Source organism: Balaenoptera musculus, chromosome 21 (genome assembly GCF_009873245.2).
Source record: "Balaenoptera musculus isolate JJ_BM4_2016_0621 chromosome 21, mBalMus1.pri.v3, whole genome shotgun sequence".
In the NCBI taxonomy this organism is placed as follows: domain Eukaryota; kingdom Metazoa; phylum Chordata; class Mammalia; order Artiodactyla; family Balaenopteridae; genus Balaenoptera; species Balaenoptera musculus.
This window is the reverse complement of record NC_045805.1, coordinates 5,709,258-5,731,140: the sequence shown is the minus strand read 5'-3', so window position 1 is coordinate 5,731,140 and position 21,883 is coordinate 5,709,258. Positions and strand designations below refer to the sequence as shown.

The 21,883-nt window shown below is 40.8% G+C and overlaps 2 protein-coding genes across 8 annotated transcripts in view; one reads left to right on the top strand and one right to left on the bottom strand.

Moving 5' to 3' along the window:
- The window catches only part of WDR17 (WD repeat domain 17), a 94,990-nt gene extending 90,008 nt beyond the window's left edge, over positions 1 to 4,982 (top strand). For 4 of the 6 annotated variants that reach the window (XM_036838485.1, XM_036838489.1, XM_036838488.1 and 1 more), the window contains 3 exons: positions 1,613 to 1,711; positions 2,352 to 2,535; positions 4,674 to 4,982. In XM_036838485.1, coding sequence (XP_036694380.1) covers positions 1,613 to 1,711; positions 2,352 to 2,535; positions 4,674 to 4,793 — 403 coding nt within the window. In that variant the 3' untranslated portion in view covers positions 4,794 to 4,982. Of the gene's footprint in view, positions 1 to 1,612; positions 1,712 to 2,351; positions 2,536 to 3,024; positions 3,259 to 4,673 lie in introns of all 6 variants that reach the window. The other 2 variants (XR_005018148.1, XM_036838487.1) reach the window with 2 other exon arrangements.
- A 1,080-nt stretch (positions 4,983 to 6,062) lies between these two features.
- Positions 6,063 to 14,020, bottom strand: SPATA4 (spermatogenesis associated 4). Of its 2 annotated transcripts, none has more exons than XM_036838493.1 (6): positions 13,803 to 14,020; positions 12,968 to 13,097; positions 12,460 to 12,578; positions 12,134 to 12,354; positions 10,279 to 10,395; positions 6,063 to 9,076 (listed from the first exon to the last, which is right to left on the bottom strand). In XM_036838493.1, the coding sequence occupies exons 1-6, from the start codon at positions 14,018 to 14,020 to the stop codon at positions 8,961 to 8,963; spliced, it is 921 nt and encodes a 306-aa protein (XP_036694388.1). In that variant the 3' UTR covers positions 6,063 to 8,960. The 2 variants fall into 2 exon arrangements, with proteins under 2 accessions (XP_036694388.1, XP_036694389.1); XM_036838494.1 differs by lacking the exon at positions 13,803 to 14,020 and adding an exon at positions 13,203 to 13,628.
- Positions 14,021 to 21,883: the final 7,863 nt, after the last annotated feature.

Genomic DNA, 21,883 nt, shown 5'->3' with positions numbered 1-21,883 from the left:
GTGTTAGTTCAGAGGGAGAAACGCGAGCTCCCGGACCTGCCTGTACTCTGTCCCTCTGAACCCACCCTCTCACCTCTGTGCGGACAACTCACCCTTCTGTACGCAGGCACAGCGCCTGGCTGGACGCCCAGCAGCTCCCTGACCTCAGTGCGCTCAGAATTAAAGCCATCTTCCTTCTCACATCTATTCCTCCTGGGTTTGCTCTTTCTTCTGATGATGTCATTATACTTCTGTTGTCCAGAATCAGGATTAGGTGTTCTTCCTCACCGTCAACATCCAATTACGCAGTAAATTCCCACACCCGCACGTTTCTCATTCTCTGGGACCCACAGTTACTGTCTTCACTAACTGTCCCCTGTGGTAGCCCTTCCTCTAGTGACCCTACCCCCCTCCTCCTGTCACCCCTACAACGGTTGCATTAGCCTCCCTGACGGTGAGACTCCCCACTAGTGAACAGATAACATTTTACATCCTTAGTCTTACTTTGAAATTCCACAGAAGTCAAAGTCCGTCCTTATCACCCACTGTGTCCTTCTACATGTTCTCTACTCCAGCCAAACTGAAACACTTGTGACTCCCCGTACACATGTAAGCTTTTCTCTGGTATTTTCACAGTGCCCTCTCCACCTAGTTACTTTGACTTTTCTACTCACTCTTTAACAATGCTCTCTCTACAGTAGATCATCAAAAACTACTGGGCAGACAAAGTACTACCAAGTGCAGAAGTGTAGACGGGGAAACCGTATGATTTAACGAATTTGTTTTGGAGCCAGGCTACGTTATCAATACAAAATTTTCAAGTCAATAATTTGAGGTTGAAAAAAAACAAGCTACCAACTGATTTGAGATAATATTACTGAAATGTTAGGGGTACGTGTGTGTGTGGGGAGGGTATTTATATATTTTTTCTCACCAATTCTGATCGTGTCCCAGCAGAATGATGACAACCAGCAAGAATTAAACATAAGATATAAATGATAGAAATGCTTACTTTTAGTCTTATATCATCTGTGAGGTCTTATGTTCTCTTTCTTTTTATCTCCTAAACAGCTTTTACTTTTAAATTTCAACCAACTAGTTCCTTGAAAAACATAGTGAGTTTGTCACTTATGGGAACTAGGACTAGCAATTCCTTATCTCCAGCCTCATAATTAACACAACATTGTATCTGATTTCCGGTTTTCTATACGCAGATGTGATGAATCACTGCTGTCGCCGTCTCACTGCTTGTTTTCACACATCCCCGTCTTTAAAGGATTGAAATCAGCATTTCCATTGCTTTCCGCTAATTGACATTCTTCTCTTACTGTTCCACTTGCTTTCTAAGAGTCATCTTTAATACGGAGACACACTGGACCACACCGTAGCTGGCCGTGGCTGTTACTCAGCAATGCTCGGCCTGTCATCCAACCAATATTTATTGAATGTTTCTGACCTCCCAGGGACTTGCACACACACACACACACACCCCTACATGTATATATTTACATATACACATAGATTTGTGAACAACAGTTGTTAAATCTGAAATGGCAGTTATTTAAAGTTCATTTGCTCTTTTGCTATCTTTGTCTTGGATGGCAGATGTTAATTTCTTTTTCACATGTTTCAGTCAGCTATTGAAACGTCAGAAGGTGTCAGTGCCTATAAAGATTGAACACCTTTCTGAGGAATTGGATGCGTGGAGAGCTTGTACACAGTCCATCAACCGGTGAGTGAATGTGATATAAAAATTGGAATACAGAAGGTATCACTTAATATTACAGACAAACTGATTGAAAATTCGGTTGTCTCATTATTTATCTTGGCAGGATAATGAATCTTGGGTTGTTTAGCATATAGTCAGTAATAATTTACAACGCTCTTTCCTGCCTTTTTTAAGTCCTTCATTTTACTGTAAACTGAGTCTAAAGTTGATTTGCCATGTTTTATAAAGGAGAAATAAATAATCATCAGGGACTGCTTTTTACCCCACCCCTTTTTTTTTTTTTAATTTATTTATTTATGGCTGTGTTGGGTCTTCGTTTCTGTGCGAGGGCTTTCTCCAGTTGCGGAGAGCAGGGGCCACTCTTCATCGCGGTGCGTGGGCCTCTCACTATCGCGGCCTCTCTTGTTGCGGAGCACAGGCTCCAGACGCGCAGGCTCAGTAATTGTGGCTCACGGGCCCAGTTGCTCCGCGGCATGTGGGATCTTCCCAGACCAGGGCTCGAACCCGTGTCCCCTGAATTGGCAGGCAGATTCTCAACCACTGCGCCACCAGGGAAGCCCCATCAGGGACTGTTTTTTAATCTAAACCTTAACAACCCTGTGATTCTATAAAACTAAAAATGGAATATCTGTTGAAAATATAGATCATCAGAAGAATCTCCATATACACCCCCTTCTGATTCACAAAGAGCGGTTTATGCAACTTTACTGAAGAGACTAAAAGAAGAACCACTCAGGGGAATTATTGGACCAGATTATGTGACCGGATCAAACCTTCCCAGCCATTCTGATATTCACATCTCTTGTCTCACAGGATTAAAAATCCAGGTACAGTGTAATGTCAGGCATAAATTGTGCACGTTCATCTTTTTTATTTGTTTCATTAGTTTTTGAAATGTGATCTTAAAATAAGCACAACCTGAATAAAAGTAGGTACCTATAAAGAGACCTGAGGCCCAGTGAGAAAATATTGCCCTTAATGCTTCCATATTTGGTATAAATGTTTTGTCTCTCCTTGAAATAAATTCAGAGACATAGTCATTGTACTGTTATCATAAAAGCAATTCATATAATAGATATACTTAGTAACAAATGTTTTAAAAGACATATAGATCATATCCTTAGGGAAATTAAATAAGAAAGACAAAGCAACAATCAATACAGTTACAAATTATTATATCTCAGTAGATTAAATTTAACTTTATAGTCTCCATTTGTATTTTATAAACACAAAGAAAGCAATTAAAAACTGTTCGATGTATAATATATCATTGATATATTATGCATATTCTTACACTGACTTACTGAACTTTTCAGCAATTAAAAATTACGGGGATCAATCATGAGGGATGGCTAATTCCCAAGGAATGGTCCCTCATGCCCCGTCAAAGTAATGATGGTGAACGATGCCAGAGCCTCCCAGTGTGACCCAGGGGTGCCATTATCTCCAGAAAATAGAGGAGTCTTCATCATCCCAGAGCCAGGACCGGTTGTAGGTGTCCCCAGGAAGTGAACAAAGCTGAATCCCCATGAAATGCTAATGGAGACCAGGTGGGACTAAAAGAATGCCACCTCTTGGGCACATTCACATTTTACTAAGTGGATTCTTGTATTTCTGATGTAACGTAGCTAATTACATTTCTAACACTGACATGCCAGGTCAATGGAGAAAGGTACGTGGGGGGATAATCACTCCAATTAAATATCTTGCTGCTAATGTAAACTCTAACTATAGCTTGACTTGACGCCGGAAACAAACTAAGTCTTCAGAACACAGCAATATATTCCAAACCACAGACAGAACACATAGTTGTATACGTGCTTACCCACTTATGTTCAGAGATAAAGAACCAAAGCAGTAAATTCAAGAACTTATGATTATGAGCAAAAACCATTATGCAGTTTTCAGAATACATTTTCAGTGCCACTCACCGCCTTGCATGTACTTCTAGAGCTCGACACTTTCCTGTTTCTCCTCTTCAGGACTTTTTCTCCATCTGAGACACACGGATGACCTCCACAGGCTAACCTCTCTGCACTCACACACACATTAGGAAAGGATCTACTCATTATCTTACATACACTAGGGCGCAAATGACTGATTCAGAGGGGGGGCTACCCTCCTAGGATATTTCTGTTCCTGCAGAAAATCAGTGTGTTCTGCTTAAAACTAAAATTTCAAGTACCTGTAAATAGGAAGCTGCCTACTTGGTGTAATGGATTTTCTAATATCTAGAAATAATTTACCAACAACAAGCTGTTATCATTTGAAATCATGATAAAACACCTGATAACTTTAGAAAGTAATGAAGAAAGTAAGTTTTTATTCCATTTTGTGTTTGTAAAATCATGCTTTTCCTTCTAAGAGCTGGGAGATACACATTGAAAGTCTTTTTTGGATTTAGTTCTTCAGAACTACCCTCGACATACAAAATAGCTGAGGTAACTAAATTATAGATATTCTAGTAAATCACAGGGTTGACAGGACTTTAAATTATATATACACATATATAGCAGTGTATTTTTCATCTTCTGGAGAGCAGGTTGAATTTCTGGCTGAAATAATTTACCCAGCTGTATTGATATAGGCTGTATGATTAAAAGAGTGAAGTATATTAAAGTCTATTATTAGGCATATATGCCTTTACAAATGTTAACTTTGTAGTAATTAATAGGTTAGCAATACCTATTGCCACTGACAGTGCCATTGTAATTAAAGAATTCAAATTATAAGACTAAATTCTATTTTGAAAGACATCAGGGCATAATGTTAAGATATTTTAAAATGTTTCTCTATTTGGTGGCAATTCAAAGAATCTCATTGTTCCCTTATTTTTAAATTTCCTATCAGTGTTGCTTAAATATCACCAGTGGTTTTTTATTAGCGTGAGTCTGTTTCTGGAAGTTTAAAAACATATTGCAAATTCATAATCTCATCTTCTCTTCCCTTAACTCTCACTGTGCAGGGCCCTGTATTTTTCCTTGAAGATGGGAAATCCACGATCTCCTTGAATGATGCTCTGATGTGGGCAAAGGTGAACCCATTCTCCCCTTTGGGGACTGGAATACGGCTCAACCCATTTTGACAGAAGGTTTTTCTCACACTTAATTGTTTTTTTAAAGACCTTTTTCTGGTTAGTATTACCTTTAGCCTTTGTTGTCCAAGAGCCAAAGGTCTGGAGGAGGAGGTGGGAAGTGGGGACTCACAGTTGATTTTATTCGTTAACTTCAACAAATAAAATATTTATATAATTTCAAGGAAAAATAGGTGTCTCCTTATTTGGGAGGAAGGTAATATTTAAATTATAAAGGACTGACAGGGCTTCCCTGGTGGCGCAGTGGTTGAGAGTCTGCCTGCCAATGCAGGGGACGCGGGTTCAAGCCCTGGTCTGGGAAGATCCCACATGCCGCGGAGCAAATGGGCCCGTGAGCCACAATTGCTGAGCCTGCGCGTCTGGAGCCTGTGCTCCGCAACAAGAGAGGCCGTGACAGTGAGAGGCCCGCGCACCGCGATGAAGAGTGGCCCCCGCTTGCTGCAACTAGAGAAGGCCCTCGCACAGAAACGAAGATCCAACACAGCCATAAATAAATAAATAAAGCACACCTACTATAGTGTAATTAAAAAAAAAAATTGATTTAAAGGACTGACAAATCTAAAAGAGCATATAAACTTTTCACAAAGCACAAAAGGTACCAAATATTCTATTGTTGAAACACTGAAACTTATAAAATAGTGCAACACCTAGACTAGTGCTTGACGTGCAGCAGGTGCTTAGAGTATTTGCGTGACTGAATATCTTGAAGAATCGAAATGTAAGGTGTGTACAACTGGTCTTCAAGTTAACAGACACTGGTATTGTCCTCTATAAAATGTACAGTAAACCACTAGTTTTAGCTCATATTTAATCGAAGTTTTCAGTTACAAGTTTAATATATATCAATAAATGGGTACGCAAAGGACTTTTGAGTTTTATTTTTTTAAAGAGAAAACATTCCCAAGTTCTGTAGCTGAAACTCAAATGTCTAATTATAAAGGAATAGGCTATATAAGCATGAAAAAAATTGGAGGTGAAAAACACAAAATGCAGTGAAATCTATGTGAAAATTTGCATTTGATGACAATTCACTATTTTAAAAGATATTTGGTATTTATGAATATTAATTTTGATTAATGTATTTAATATTCACATAATCTCTAATCAAGTTACATTATAATACAGTTATAATAAACAATTTATTTGATGAAAATTAGTTTCAAATAAATTTCTGTAAGTAAATAGGATATTAGTCGAAATTTGGGATATATTATGTAAATTCAAGTTTTAAAAATATTTATTAAAATAGTACATCTGTTGATATTTTTAAAAAGCCTGAGGCGTGACGACAAGTATTTCAATTGTACTAGAATTCTGACTTCGAAATTTATGAAATGAATGCACACTAGGAAGAATAGTACTTTGATACTCAAGCTGTTTTACAAGATTTATAATACAGATGTTTTGTCTAATTAGGGAGTGAGCTCATATAACTAGAATAATGGTGGTTTTTATTATCTTTAAACTTGTTGCATTTAAATACTTTAAAATTTTTCTTAAGCTTCTTAAAACAGAAAACAATATATATTATGTACCTGTCTATCACACTGACCTACTTCTAACTCCACAAAAAAAGCATTTTAGCCTAAAATTCCATTTTATAAAGAAAATAGTTAATATTATAGAAGAGAATGTATACAACTCAGAGATGCAATGGGTAATGTAAATCGTATCTGAGAAGTACTTTTTAACCCTTGGTGATACGTGTAATTCAGATTTTTTTTTTTTTTAGGTGAGAGGTATTATTAATTGGCATATATGTACTGAAATCTCCTCTCTTAAAAAGTGTCAGTCTAAATCCTACTATCATTCTCTGTTTTGTTTTAAAATAGATTAAAAACCCTAAATTTGTGCTTTAAATACTTCAAAGATATTAAGTTATACATATATAAACAATTGTTACATTCTTCTGTATTTTTAATGAATGCAGGAAATAATATTTTAATGTATAAAGTATGAAAAAGATCTTACAACACTTTATCACATGAAGACCATTGAGGTATAACCCAATATTTGTCTAAAACCTAAATATGATTGATTCAAATGCAATTCTATTATTCCTTGACTTCAACAATGTTCTACACCTTAATATTATGACTATTAATTCTTCATAAAATGTCATTTGACTATGTTGATCTGTATGTCTTAATATGAAAAACAAAAGTTTTAAAAATTTATAAAGTTAAATTTCATTGTTATATTTAGTATGCATGAAAACCCAAACAAAGAACATGAACTTGTGTTTATTTGAAGGTGTCCATATTACTGATAATGTGGACAAATTAGTTTGCAAGTTTAAGTATGCTTTTATGAAAGAAGTCTCATTAGACAATGATTTTAATAAATACTGCAGTTAAAGCCAGATATGACACAGTTAACTGCTAAGATGAACATTAGTCTTGTCCCTAGGACCACCATAGAGAGGACACCATCTCTCGCTAAATTCTGGGTTAAAGTCATCAGAGGTATGAAGGGCTGTGCTGTCCATCTGGGTTATTACCCTGCTTAGAAACCTAGAAAAATCATGTGATTGGACTGTTCACGAGGATGATTATCCACTTGTAAGAAACACTGACTACAATAAACCCCAGAATTAGTATAAAAGAGAGAAAAAAGAGGCTTACTAATTAATACAAACAGCATATCACAGAGGCTTCCATTCCCGTGATAAGCATTCTGCCAATTGATTGAAAGGTTCTGTTCCTATAGGGGCTGCTGTAGCTCCTAGAATAGTTCACTGCTTCCTTCTGTCAAAGATCTTTGTGAAGAAAATGACCTTCCTTAGATTTGCCTGAAGTGTTGGCTTCTGTTGACACAACTCATCTTAAGAAGCTCTTGACGTTACCTACTTTCACCATATCCCCGCTTCCTTCATTTCCTTAGTCACTATGAAATGAAGCTTCCAGACTCTCCTGTATTTTCAAAACTCTCCGTAGGTCCCACAGGGGTCTTGGGAACTTAACCAAGGTCAGGCCATGAGTGATTAGCTTTTTCAGGAGATGGAGCACAGAGTCAAGAGAATAAAGAAATTTATTATTTGACTGTTTATCCAAATCTAATCCTTTTCTCTGGACGTTTTTCTAGCTGAGCTTCAGAAGACTTGTTTCTAAAATCCTTTCCTAAGGAACTATATTTTATGGCTTAAAAATTATTCTCATAATTTTCTAAACCTTTCCCAAGAAGTCATCGATTTCATCAGGGCTCTCGTTAATTTCTTTTACTAAATATTACCTATCCAGAAAGGTAAGATTAAACAAGGAAGTCTCTGGAGGTAGAAATTCTAATTAAACTCTCTAAGCCTTCAAAAATGCAGAAAAACTAATAGAGTTTTGTTGGAAATTGACAAGCATATCATGGAATTCAGCATTAGTAATACTCATCTTGGAAGTCAAATGACACTATTAATGAGATAGCATAAAAACATGAAAAATTCCACTTGAAGAAAATTTTCCAAATATGAATTTTAAATTACCAAGAATATATGAAATATCATCAGTCTTTCAGGATATCACTGCTTTTGTTTCCCTTCAGTAAAAATATGGGGCATGGCAGCAAGCAGGAGGCATTTTTTTTAATCAAACTAAATTGTTTGCTAAACACCAGAATGAAATTCCAAGTAAAACATGATTTTCCTTCCCCACAACTCAGTATCAAAAGGAAAGATGACTATTTTTTTTTAATGGCTTAAGTAAAGTTATTTATGGAAGTGGGCAAGATTGTCTATGGGCCTATGTATAATAGCAATAATCATTCAGAATAAATTTTGTTGATGAACATGACGTGTAAATAAATAATATCAGGCATATTAGTAGCATGGCTCTTTTCTTTCTAGTGAGGAAAACATATTACAAAGTAGATTCGCCATTCCTACAAAATTTATGAGAAAGAATTCTTACTCGTCATGGTGAATTATGTTTAACTGTACCTTTAAAATTATTTTTGTTCATTCTATACTAATTAAACTGATTTTGTATTTTCAACACTACTAGGTGCAGGTGTTGAATAAATGGTTGTTGAATTGAATTAAAAAATACGTTCTTCAGCCCAACTATAGATAAGACACCCTTTAATTTACTTATTATTGAAATATATCCAAGACTAGGTGATTGTATCCCTTTAGAGTGGCAAGAGGTGGTGGCATCGCTTCTTCAAAGCCCATTAGACAGGTGCTCTTCTGGGTTCCTTTTCCATGTTTCTGATAGGTTTCACAGAGTCAAAAGAATGTTTTCCAGCTTGCTTCACGTGAATTTCTTTAAGTGGATTGCCACCATTACCTGTATTTGGTGTAATATTTAAATAAACAAAATTAAACTCCATTTGTGGTTATTAAATATGTATACGACCATCTGTGTTTCTAACATACCAGACATATGCAGAACGATTGGCAACAGGCTGAGCACAAGTTAGTCTAAGTGCCTGGTAAACAGAATATTTAAAGCATGCATTATAGTAGTCGGAAATACAGAACCTGAATGCCACCATCTCCAAAAGTCATCGGCGGAGCCTAAAAATACCCAGGGCTTATTTTGGTGCATCTGATACTGAATATGACTCAACTATTTTTGGATGTTGCTTCAGAAAGCAGGTGAGGCAACAGTGCCGTGATTTTAATAGTGCTTAGATTTGGCAAATATACAGAATTCATAATTCGGTTTCTAGAATTCTGCGCTGAGGCGTCCAAGCCGGCCACTCAGACTCTTTAGGTGACTCAGTTCTAATATGAGGGGCCAATGACAACTAAGAAATCTACATTCCCTTGACGCATTATTTTGCTAGATGCTAGATTTAGGTAAACAAAGAGAGGAACTTAAGTGTTAAAAAAAAAAAGGTAACAACCTTTCTTACAATTAATTTTTGCCACTCTATTTGATAATTAGAAGCTTTTCAGATGAACAGCCTGTGATTTCAGTACCATTATGTGCAATTTTGGTATATGTTGTCAACCATTTAAACATATAAAAACCATTCTTAACTTGCAGGCTATACCAAAAAGTCAGGCAGAGGCTGCCTTTGGCCCATGTTTGGCTACAGTTTGCTATGGTGTTGAGTGCTTTCTGAATTAACAGGATTTAAACTCGTGGCTTCTTGTAAAACAAGTGATGGGGAAGTCTAGGTGTGCAGGTTGTCCGTATCTGCCTTAGGACTGATTCATCATCCAGCTGCTAGAGGATTGAGCTTTGAGCTCTGCCAACGAGCTTCCCCTGTTTCAGACGCACTTTTTCAAGCTGAAATGGGAATTGAAATGGCTCCTATAGTAGCAGGCGGGGAAACGCGGGCCTGGGATGTTCCCCTGTTGTGACTGGTTCTTAGCGGACAGCGTGCTCCCGCCACCTATCCAAAGGCACACACATCAACCTACTGCACCGTTCTAGACTGAATGCCTAGACCACATTTTAACTATTTTGAAATTTTAAACAAACAAAATAAAACAAAAACATCATTTTTAACAAGTGAAAAAACTTTTTAAAAAACTTACAACACACAGGAGCAACTCTTTCCTTCGAAATGACTGAATTACATTTGCACCCAGAGGCTTGGGCAGGACCATGACTGAAAGTCGATTCTCCCACTGTTGGTTTGACCTCAAACCATTCTATAAAATGTAAACAAAAATTCTTTCTTTAAAATTCACTATGGCCATGGTCAAAATATGACACCACAATTTTAAATTAAGCAAATTATTTAGACATCTGTTGTATCATATTCCTGAGAGCAGTGTGGTTACATAGGTTAATAACCCTCTCCATCATGGTTCACATCTCTGATGCACAAAATAGTTGCTTTAAAAAAGTTACTTTAAAGACAGTATCCCTATGTTCCTATTAGTCTTTTGTTAAGCTTTTTTTTTTTTTTAATTCAGCCAATTTATTTTTTATTTTATTTTTAAAAAATATTTTGGCCACACAGCATGTGGGATCTTAGTTCCCTCACCAGGGATTGAACCCACGTCCCCTGCATTGGAAGCACGGAGTCTTAACCACTGGAAGTCCCAATAAGCTTTCATTCAATAGTAATATATGTACAGAAAAAATGAACAAATCGTATGTTTACAGTTTGATGAATTTTTGGAGTGAATACATACCTGGGATGCCATCACCCAGATCCAGAAATAGTTTAGTGCTAGCACCCCAAAATCCCTTCCTGTCTCTCCCATACAGTACCCTAAAACTAAAACTCTGCCTTGACTTCTATCATCATAGGTTAGCTTTACATGTTTTTATATTTCATATAAATGAAACCATACAGTATCTATTTCATTTTGCAAACATTTTTATACTATAAAAATAGTGACAAAATTATTTTTCATGCTTCCCGTATTTCTTATTAACTAATTCTATCAACTGCAGCACTTGGGCATCAGTTTCACTGTGCTTCTAAAGATCACCTACTCAGCAGCTCACCCTCGCTGAGGCTGGAAGACGTGTCTAAGGTCGTTTCTACTCATCAGCCATGCCCTGTTTATGCTTAAACACCACCCTGGTCAGTAACATTCCCAGAACTGTGATTATCACAATTAATTACTTTGGCTGCTTAAAATCAGCAGTCTCAAAAATCAACACTGGTGATAACAGAATTCTGTTCAAGAATCGAAAGTGTTGAGGTATCCATGGCTAAAGAGAAAATGTGTTCCAAAGAAGACAGCAGAGATACAGGTTAGCTTTGCACTAAGGTGGACATTTAAACTGATGACTAAACGGAATGGTTGTGTTTCGTTCCAGGAATTCCGACAAGACCCAGTGAGTGGAAGTAATAGTGAGATAGATTAAATGTAAGCAAATATTCGGTATAAAAAATAATGATACCTGATTTTGCGGTGTTAAAAAAATAACTTGACAAAACGAAAATGCTGAACAGCAAAAGAACTGAAGTGGGGAGGGGGCTGGTAGGGAGTGGCCAGTTGTACTAGTGTTGTAAGGTCCTTACAGTTTGAGGAAGAGAATAAAGATACTACTCTTAGACTAAGATAAATATGCATGTTAAAATTTCTAGGGTAGCACTAAAGAGAGTGCTACCCTAGAAATTTTATAATTTTCCAAATTCGTAGGGAGGAAAAAAGTCTTTGGATATAAGTTCAGTCCAAAAGAAGAAGAAAAATAGGTAAGACAAAAACAAGAAACAGAGAACAAATTAAAAGCACAAAATAATATGATAGATATGAATACATATATGGTAATAGGTATGACTGAATTAATGACAATAAAAGTCGCAGTAGATGAAATTACAACAGTCTATGAATCAGGGCACAGTGGCAGGCTTTTCTTTCATCTGTGCTCAAGAAGAGCCTTGTTAAGCTTGGAAGAACCCAGTTGACCATTTCCAAGAAAACTTACTTGGATTCAGTTTTCTGCTCAATTTTCTTTGCAACATTTGTAAAAGGAAGAGGAACTCTACTTTATGTTCATTGTTGAGCTTGTTCGGATTGCCTATTAATTCTGATAACCTAATGTTATCTTTAATAGACTTTGAAGCTGTCGATCTGGAGACCAGGGGCAACTGCATCTGGTAACTGTAGTCTGTGAAATTCACAAGGTCATCCTGGATACTTTTAATTCTGGAAATAAAAAAATAAATATTGTTGACAAGCCCCATTTTAGTAATAAGATTTATATTATCAAAAGTTTCATATTATATTACTAGAAAATTCCAAATAACTCACTCTCGATGTGTTAACAAGGTGTACACCTCCTGTATCAGTATTTCAGGTACTCCGGCTTTACAATGAATTGTTCCGTGGATTAGTTCTTTAGGTAATCTAAGTTTTTTTCTCGCCAGGAACTGGAATAGTAGAAAGAGAATACTTTCACCATAAGAAGTTCTATAAAAATCTCCAATTACTGTGAATTCACTTTAATCCCGCTTTAATCCTCAACTAATACTTTGAGGTTTAACATGTTAATTATTAAAAGTTATTATTACTCAGCAAGAAAATCAACCATTATATCCCACTCCAATCTGAAATGAGTATGCTCAGTTTCACAGGTGACTCATGGCATAAACTTTAATAACCTTCTTTTCAATACAAGGAAACAAGCTGCCTACCCAGCTGCATTGCGTCCTAAACCACGGCCACACACGCATATACAGAGAAATCCACGACCTCAAGAATACACCTCTTCAAACATAAACTTTTCAACAGTTAAAAGTGTCATTGATTGTTAATTTACCTTTTCCAACTGTGTCCAGTTATCCAGCTTGACTTTTAAAGAAGTCCCATTTTTAAAGGATGACAATGTAAGGTCCCGGGGGTAGTGTACAGTGAATATTTCTGCTATCAGGAAGCCATTTGAAAAATCCCTGATCCATAACAATAAGGAAATGAAATAAAACGCAGTTACTTACACAGTTTGTGATTACGGTTCATTAACACCAATTTAATATCCTATACTGACAGCAACTTACAGAATTTTGTTGGACCATTGCTCCAAGGAGGACCTGCTATGGAATAGCCTTTGGGTAAGATGACACACACCAAAGGCCATGGTGTTCTTTTTATGAACCCCAAACTATTAATTTGTATCGAACCTGCATTTTAACAAGATGCCCATGTGATACCTACGCACACTGAAATTTTCAGGCGTGTCTTTCTCGAGGAATACCGAAATTAGTAAACCAGACTCCTTGCCTGCAACAAAGTCATTATTTTTATGGAATTTAGTTTGCACTCCCAGAGCAAATATTAACGGCCACTAGTATTAATGTCCAGTGTCTCTGAAGAAAGAGCCTGGACTCTTACTTTTTTTGTAGTCACCAAAGCAGTCTGTAGTAGCTCAAGTCTATGTAATGATTGATTGATTGATCGATTGAGTGAAATGCTCCATCCTATTTTTTTAGGTCAGCTCCCTAAGAAAGCAAGGAGTGTGTGTGTGTGTGTGTGTGTGTGTGTGTGTGTGGTGAGTGGGCGGGGGCAATCCCAGGAGAAAGCCCCTGCGCGGACCCCGGGGCTGCTCTGCTCCGACCGAGGCTCCCGCCAGGCGGCGGGGGCCGGCCCTGCTCCAGCACCTGCTGATGTTTCTGGGGAAGAAGCTGAGATCCAGGCCCTGGAGCCAGCGCAGAACCGACGGAGACACGCGGGAGCTCTTCGGGGGATGCGGATAGACCAGACACTTCTTAGGCCTCCCTCGGATGGGAGCGGCTGGACGTGGCGCAAGTGACGGTGACTTGGGTACGGTAGCCGCCGGCAGTGTCAAAAGCTCTCCTCCCAGACCGGCGGCAGCCATGGCGCTTTCTGGGTTTCTATGGCAGCACCGGGGGCGGGGCCTCGGTGGGGCGGGGCCTCGGTGGGGCGGGGCCTCGGCGCGGGCGCCCTGGGCCTCGCGGGTCCTCCAGTTTGGGGTCCTGCGGCTCCGGGTTGGCGGACGCGCTTCCCTGGCCTCACTGAGGTCTCGGTTCCGGGAGCTTAAGCCTTGGGCGGAGCTTTCAATCTCCGTTTTAATTGGCCTGAAGAATAACCGATTTAGAGCCCTCCCTTAGAAACTAACATTTTGAATATCGTGGTTTCTGCCCCGTCGAAGGCCTAGTTTCAGTCAAGCATCTGGAGGAGGTTGTGAGGACCTTTCAGAGGACAAAGACAGTTTTTGTTTGGAAATTGGAAACGATAGGGTTTTGTTCCAAAATGCCAATGAAAAAAAATCTTCAGAATTAAAATGAATAGATGCTCAATGGCTACAAAATTTAACGTACTTATTTCCTTAATTATTACACTGTGTTCATAAAAATTACATATTTGAAAGCGATTTGTAAATTCGATTTTCACACTTCACCAAGATGCCCCAGTAGGCATGATTCATTCATTCATTCGAAAAATATTTATTGAGTCCCTACTAGGCCCTGAGATAGTCACTTGGGATTTATCAGTGAACAGTACAGAGGGGGAAAAAAAAGGATTGCAGAGCAGGGACAGACAATTATAAATTAAATATTTACACAGAGTTGTTAACATCCTTTAAAAAGTCTTCAGTAAAAAAAAGAAGGTGGTTTGTAATACACATTATTGCACAAGATAAAATATGGGATAGATCTTGAGAGTGGAGCTATATAATATTTGGTTGAATGTTTATTCATAGACATGTTTATTAATCAAGTAAACCAGTGTGAGTCTGTATGTGGTGAAAAAGAAAAACAAAAACGGAGCTATACAAGTGTTTTTTCTTTGCCCAATGTGTTTTTCACGGATGATTCATTCACTTGGTGAACTTTTGTTTTGAGGAATTATTCTTCGGTGCTTTGCTATGCACTAGGTCTTCACTATTCAATATGGTAGCCACTAGCCCCGCGTGGCTGTTCCGATTTAAATTTAAATAAAGTTCAGTAAAATAAAGTGGGTAACACTCGCTACATTTCAACTGCTCAGTAGCCACGTGGGGCTTGTGGCCACCACGTTGTACAACACAGATACCGCAGTATCACTGCAGGAAGATCTATTGGGCAGCTGTGCACTAGATTATTTATAGAAGGTACAGAGATATAAATACCTGAAAAAAGATCATGCACCCTGAAAAGCTCTGCCATGGTAAAAATATATTAGTATCAGGGAGGAAGCAAATAATTTGGCCTGAGGGAGTGTAGGAGTCCTCTCAGAGGAGGTGACCTTTGATGTGAATCTTATAAGGCAGTATTTTGAACTGGTTAAGACAGAGGCTTTGGAGCACCAGGTCTATTTTTTATTAGTTATGTGACTTTGGGCAAGTTATTTAACCACTTTTATTTGTAAAAGATGGAAATAAATAGGATATACCTCACAGGGTTGTGTTGAAGGATTAAATTAACAAGTTAAATGAGTGAAGAGCCTGGAACAGTGTACACACATAGGGCTCAGTAAGTTTAAATGATATTTCTAAGACGATCGTGGAAATCTGTGGAATGAAAAGGGGAGGGGACAGTTTCATACAGAGTGACTAGTGTGAGCAGAGGCAGAGATGATCTATGATATAAGAGTTTTTTATGAGTTTTAAGGAATAACAAATAACCCATTAAGGTCAGAGAAAGTGTTTAGGCTTTGGCATGTGGGCTACCCCAAGATTTCGGTGGTGATGGCTAGAGAGGTAAGTTAAGGCTATAGATTGGGGCTTGACTGAGAACAGTCTTGCTAAGGAGTTAGAATTTTTTCCTGTAGCAAATGTGCCAATTGTGAAGCAAATAGGTCTCTGTTTCAAATACACCCTTCTTGGTTCTGCCCCATGGAGTTGGAACTCGGCACTGTGGTTTCTCCTTTGCTGAGTTGTATTAAACCCTGCCACTAGGGGGAACTAGAGAGCGACCAGGAGGCCAGAGGAAAGGAGAAGGGCTGTTTGGATGAAGGTCACCATGGCAACAAAGCTCCATCGGGCAGGGGCAGTTGGTGCCAGCGTCCAGGTTGGGTTTTTTGTTTTTGCTTTTGTTTGTTTGTTTTGCATTCCCGGAGCAGGTTTCATCGTACTCCCTCAGAGGTTTCAGCGACCACTGAGAAGCGCTCAGAACTCCAAGCCCCAGATTTTACTCTAGGACCGCTCCTCTGGGCTCCTCAAGCATCAGCACCTGCTGTATACGCCGCCCCTTCAAAGGCCAGTCTGTGGGGTTTTCCCTTCAAGTTCTAGACTCTCAGAACCCCTGTTCCTTGCCTTTGCGCTCCAGCACTAGGGATTTATCTCTGTTCGTTTGAAGGTCTCATTTTAGTTCCGTTTGACCGTTTCTTTATATTAAATTCTTGTTGAGTTCGTGGAGTTACTTTGTTTTCCTGCTGAATCATACATTGCTTCATACTCAGAGTAGCTTATCTACATGTTACCAGGGCAGCTAAAGGACCTGCTACTCCCGTTCATTGGATCCACGGTATCACGAATAGAGTGGACCAGCCGGATATTCTGTGGGATGATACGACACTCAAAAGCCTCTGCTGATCTTGTGGCAGAGAGCCAGAAAATTGATCTGACCTGCGGCAGGATGATGAACGCGCACTACTTGTCCTGCTCAAACAAAGCAAGCGGCTTTTTGTGGTTCTTGCAGGCTGTTAGAGAGGAGAAAAAGTACTTTGCAGACCAATAGCAGCATAACAGTTGCTAGGGACTGTGGCGATTTATTCCAGTAAAGATACTGAAACAGAGCAGGACCCTGTGGGCCTTGTCCCCTATGTCCTCTGCCTGTGGAAAAACTTTATCCAAAGAATAAGTTTAATCAGAGAAGTGAGAAAATGCAGAAACAAAGGCAAACAGTCAAAGGAGACCAAATAATACTAGTTTAGTCATTAAGCATAATGAAGGACCTTTAGTTCCTTCCCAAGGGCTATAGATCATATTCTGAGCTGTGTCCTGTGAGCTGTCTTACAGATACCGAAACCCACACCAGGTGGAAGAAGTTAACCACGTGATGACCAGGCTGTAGTCATGACATAAGCTGCCGCAATTCTGAGAACTGGCCTCAAGAAATGGAAACAAACCGACCCTGGAACTGAAGATTAACTGTACTTAAAACAATCAAATGACCGATTTCAAGATGACCGTCAGAGCTGCCTGTGCTGTTTCTGCAGGTGGCCCCCTCTCTCTGCCCATAAAAGCTCTTGCCCACTGGTTGCCACTGGGGTGAGCTGGCCTTTGGACACGAGTCCGCCCTCCCCTCCCCGCCCTGGTTACCGGCATCCAAAATAAAGCAAACTTTCCTTTCCACCAGCCTGGCCTCTTAACTGGCTTTGGAGCAGCGAGCAGCCGGACCCCGCTTTCAGTTACAATACCGCAAATGGAAAAGCAGCTATAACTGAAGTACCTCCTGATGAAGTTCACTAATCCACAGTCATCCTCTAAGACCCAGCCAACCTTTGTGCAAGCCAAACAGCCCTTGCAGTCAGTAACTGTTGTTGACCTATGTCAACAGAAGAAAATTCAGAAGAGCTTTACTTGATATGAGTATTTTGTTGATTGAGAAGCAAATGTCAGACAGGGAGACTTCCAACAGAAAGTGCCTAGAAGCTGGCTTTCGGCAATTACAGCACAGTTTATAAAGTGTAGATGTGTGAGTACATTCAGTCCTCTGGACCCGTGGGTTCCACATCTGTGGATTTAGCCTATCTCAGATAGAAAATATTAGAAAAGATAATTCCAGAAAGTTCCAAAAGGCAAAACTTGAATTTACCTCCTGCCAGCACCTGTTTACGTAGCATTTACGTGGTATTAGGAATTATAAGTAATCTAGAGATGAGTTAAAGCATACAGTAAGGTGTCCATAAGTTATAAGCAAATACCACGCCATTTTTTATAAGGAACTCGAGCATCCCGGGATTTTGGCATCCTCAGGCATTCCAGGGAGACTGGAACCAGATCCGCCACAGATACTACGGGGCGACTGTGCACTCTTTTCTATTGTGATGGGTTACTGGACACTTACACTCCTTTTCAGTGTATAAGCTCACTCACCGGTAGCCAACTAGCTAGGAAGCTGTAAGGTCACACCGACAGGGAGAAAGTTTAAAGTTTATTTAAGGTCAGCATCAGCGTTTGGGCAAGTCTGGAGAGTTCAAGTTTTAGTTAAGTGGCAAAGGGTACTTGGTCTAGGGGCATTTTCAAACTGTGGCCTCGGTCCTGATTTCTCAACACCACACCTCTCTTCCGCGTTGGAGTTGGGGGTGTGCAGACGGTGACCGCCTACTGTGTTCTGCTCAACCAGGGACATCCGTGCGGCTCCGGACGTGACCTGCCCCCGCCTGCTTCTGCCCACGGGGAGGTGGGGAGGTCGCCCTGCTTCTGGAATCACGCAGAACGTTCACTCAGTCCCCCTGCTGAGCCATGTCCTTCTACTTAGACTGTGTCCATAGTGAGGCGATATTTGAAAAGGGACCTCAAGTTCTCCCTCTACTTCTTTTAATGGGGCAAAGGAATTAGCTGGGAAAGCTCCATGTGACTTACCCAAAGAGGGAGAATCCCCTCCAGATGGGTGTTTCTCACTGGTGCATTCAGAGTGTCACAGCAGAATCGGAACAGGTACGTAATTTTCAGGGCACAGTGCAAAATAAAAATGGGCCCATTGTTCAAAAATTAAGCATTTCAAGACCACCATTAAACCAAGCATGGGGCCCTCTGAGTGTAGGGCTCTGAGCAGAGCTCAACTCAGTGTTACTAAAACTAGCATATATGGCTGTGGTGACCATGTAACTTTCCTCTGCATACACAAATCAAGAAGAAAGCTCGTGAGGTTCCTTTTAATACCTTCCATTTTTTTTCCTAAGGAGAACAGAACAAAGTCCAAAATTACTGCCTTCCATTCCTGCAGACTGAGACCATTTGGCTGAGAATTAAATTGAGTCCTTCCTTTCAAAGAGTCATTTTGTACCTCAGGCCTTATGCCTTCAGGTACATAATAGATACCGATCTTCCTAATAATTTGAAACATAACAATGTAAAATGCTGACTTTGCTTTGAAAGGGATGCCTCAAAAATGTGAGATAGTTAGGAAAATACTTCTTTTTCCCCCTTATGTGTTTGAATTGTCCTGTCCCTGAGAATTAACGTTTGTCCTCGGGAAGTGTAGAAGTGTGTGTGTGCGTTTAACTTACCCTCTGGGCAGTGGAGAGAACTTAGAAGGACACCTGCCCCTCACATTGACGGGGTGCCCCCACACCAGGGCAGTTTTGAACGTTAAGTCCTCCCAGACTCCAGGGCAGGGCTGCTGGCTTCAGAGGCCTGCGGACTCTGCGGCGGCCTGAGGCCACCCACTTAGAAGGCTCTGTCCTTGGGTCCTCGGCCCATAGAGCTGTCCCTGTTCTGCTGTGACGTTGACGCTGCAAATCCAAACACTCAGCACCCCACACCCTCCTCACACGTGTCTGCAGGCGTTTGTCCGCGAGAGGAATTACATCTGCTCAGTGAGGCCCCTGAGGGATTACTCTACGTCGCTGGTTCTCAGAGGGACACTTGGTGACGTCTGGACACATTTGGGGCCCACGCAGGCAGGGGTTGAGTGGGTCGAGGCCAGAGATGCTGGGAAGCCTCCTACGAGGCATGAGACGGCCCTTCAAGACAAGGATTACCTGATCCCAAACGTCCCTGCGGTAGAGGCTGTCAGGCCCTGTTCTGGGTGATTGCAAACCTGCCGAACTGTAGTGCGGAGGCAGAGGCGTAGATGCTCAGGCAAGTCCGCTGCTGTGGGTGTAGAGAGTGAGGGCTCTTGAAAGCCTGTGAAGATAACACAATGAGTGAAAGGGAACAGCCTCCCGGGCCTGAGGACAGAGGCTGGGGGCGAGCGGCGTTGAACTTGGCTCTGTACACACGTGTGCCCAGAGAGATGGACGAGGAGGGCGGCATATGTATTCATGAGGGTGGGAACTGCGAGAAGCGACAGAAGTTAGGTCGTGCACGTGTTTTTGCAGATTTGCTACACGCTGTTCTAAACGCTGCTGCAGCAAGAGAAAGTAGACAGTAAGATGTGTCAGCTCCGCGGCTGGTGTGTGGGCCTAGGGCATAGGAGTGAGCTACTGCGTTGATCTATAAAGGGATCCAAAACACCCTTCCTCCTGAAGTCTCAAGCGATTCTGAAATCAGACAAAAGACTGAGGCAGTTGGGAAAAATCAAGCCCATTACTGACCAAGTTGTTATGGGAGAACGTGGCTTCTGTCTGTGGTCGGGGGCTTCCTAATACTGAGCCCCGGGTGCTAGAATGAAGCGTCCGCTCAGTCCCGGGCAGTGCGGGGCCTGGGCAGGGCACATCCAGGGCCGAGGCCCGTCCCCATGCTCGGTGTGGGTCAGTCACTGCCCTCTGGGAAAGGGGACCAGCGGCGACCCAGCCCCTCCTCCTTGTAACGACAAGGGTGGGAGGAGGGAACAAGAGGGCCAGCTGTAGAAAGACTGAGTCCTGGCCCCAGACGCAACTGCTGAGGTGCCAGCCTTCACTCTCAATACCCCTGGGTCCCCCGAAGTTCAGGGCCTGCGAGATGACGTCAGGTCCAAAATGCTAGCTTGTCCATTTTGAGGAAGGGGCAAGCTAAGGATCCTGCCTTGGGCACAAGCATAATACACGGAGAGATGGCGTCATGGTTCCTTCCGTGTCCATGACACGCTTCTACCCTGCAAAAAAAAACCCCACAAAACCCCAAACTTTTCTTTTGTGAAAGTCTGGTGTAGCGTGTTAATTCCATCTTGTCTATGGTAAGGGAAGATCAGAAACAGGCTTTTCTCCACATCTTTATCCCTTTGTTGATGTTGTTTTCTTTTTCACATCTTTATTGGAGTATAATTGCTTTACAATGGTGTGTTAGTTTCTGCTGTGTCACAAAGTGAATCAGCTATACGTATACATACATCCCCCCATCCCTTTGGTCTAATGCAGGAGGCTGGCACCAGGATAAAGGAGGTTCGAGGGCCTATCCTGCGCTCCAGCCCAGCTGTTCCTGCAGGGAAGTAACCCTGTTCTTCCTTCCTCACGTTTCATAAGTTCTCTGCCTACACTCCTCACGTGGGAGGGTTTTGCAGAGCCCTGTGGAAGGGAAACATTCTTCCCGTGACGGGAGCTGTCCTGACAGTGAGTTTCCTGACTCACCACTTCTCCTCCCCTGCATCCAGCGGATCCTATGCCCCCCAGAACCCCAGCCTTGCCTTCCTCGAGCCTTTGGGAGCCTTCATTGTCTGGCGGATGATTCACCAGCATGATCTGTTCGTGTTTGAGCTCAGAAACACTAAAATCTCCTATTTCTAGCAACCGGACCTAATCAGTTGTGCTTGTATGACACAGAGTGAATGTTTCCATTTAGCATAGCAATTCCAGGAGATGTTTTGGTTTATGTATTTAGGTCGTTTATATTCCCTGGAGTGCACCCCTTTTTGTTGAAATCCTAGAGCAGATGGAAAGGTAGCAAGGCCTGAATTTTCTGAATAAATTTTCCTCCTGAAAAAGACTGAGAATGATTATTAAGGTTTTTAAGAGAGAGGGCAAACCTTAAAATAAACCAATTATAAAGAATAGGAAAGTAGAGAAATTAGAGTGAAAAAGTGGGAATAACCCAAGGGAGAGGATACTGATTTAAGTCGTTTGTAAATGGAGGACCAGTCATCTGGGTTCAGGGCCATCCAGGGAAACACGATGGATACATTTAGACCTTTTCAGAAGAGGCCATCCTTTTACA

Bases quoted from the DNA above. Each gene is read 5' to 3' on its own strand.
- SPATA4 (XM_036838493.1), bottom strand. From the start codon at position 14,020: ATGGCTGCCGCCGGTCTGGGAGGAGAGCTTTTGACACTGCCGGCGGCT. The intron at 13,098-13,802 runs GTGCTGGAGCAG...GTTATGGATCAG, and splicing joins TTCCCCAGAAACATCAGCAG to GGATTTTTCAAATGGCTTCC. The intron at 9,077-10,278 runs GTAAGTTTTTTA...CACCAAATACAG, and splicing joins AAGAGTTGCTCCTGTGTGTT to GTAATGGTGGCAATCCACTT.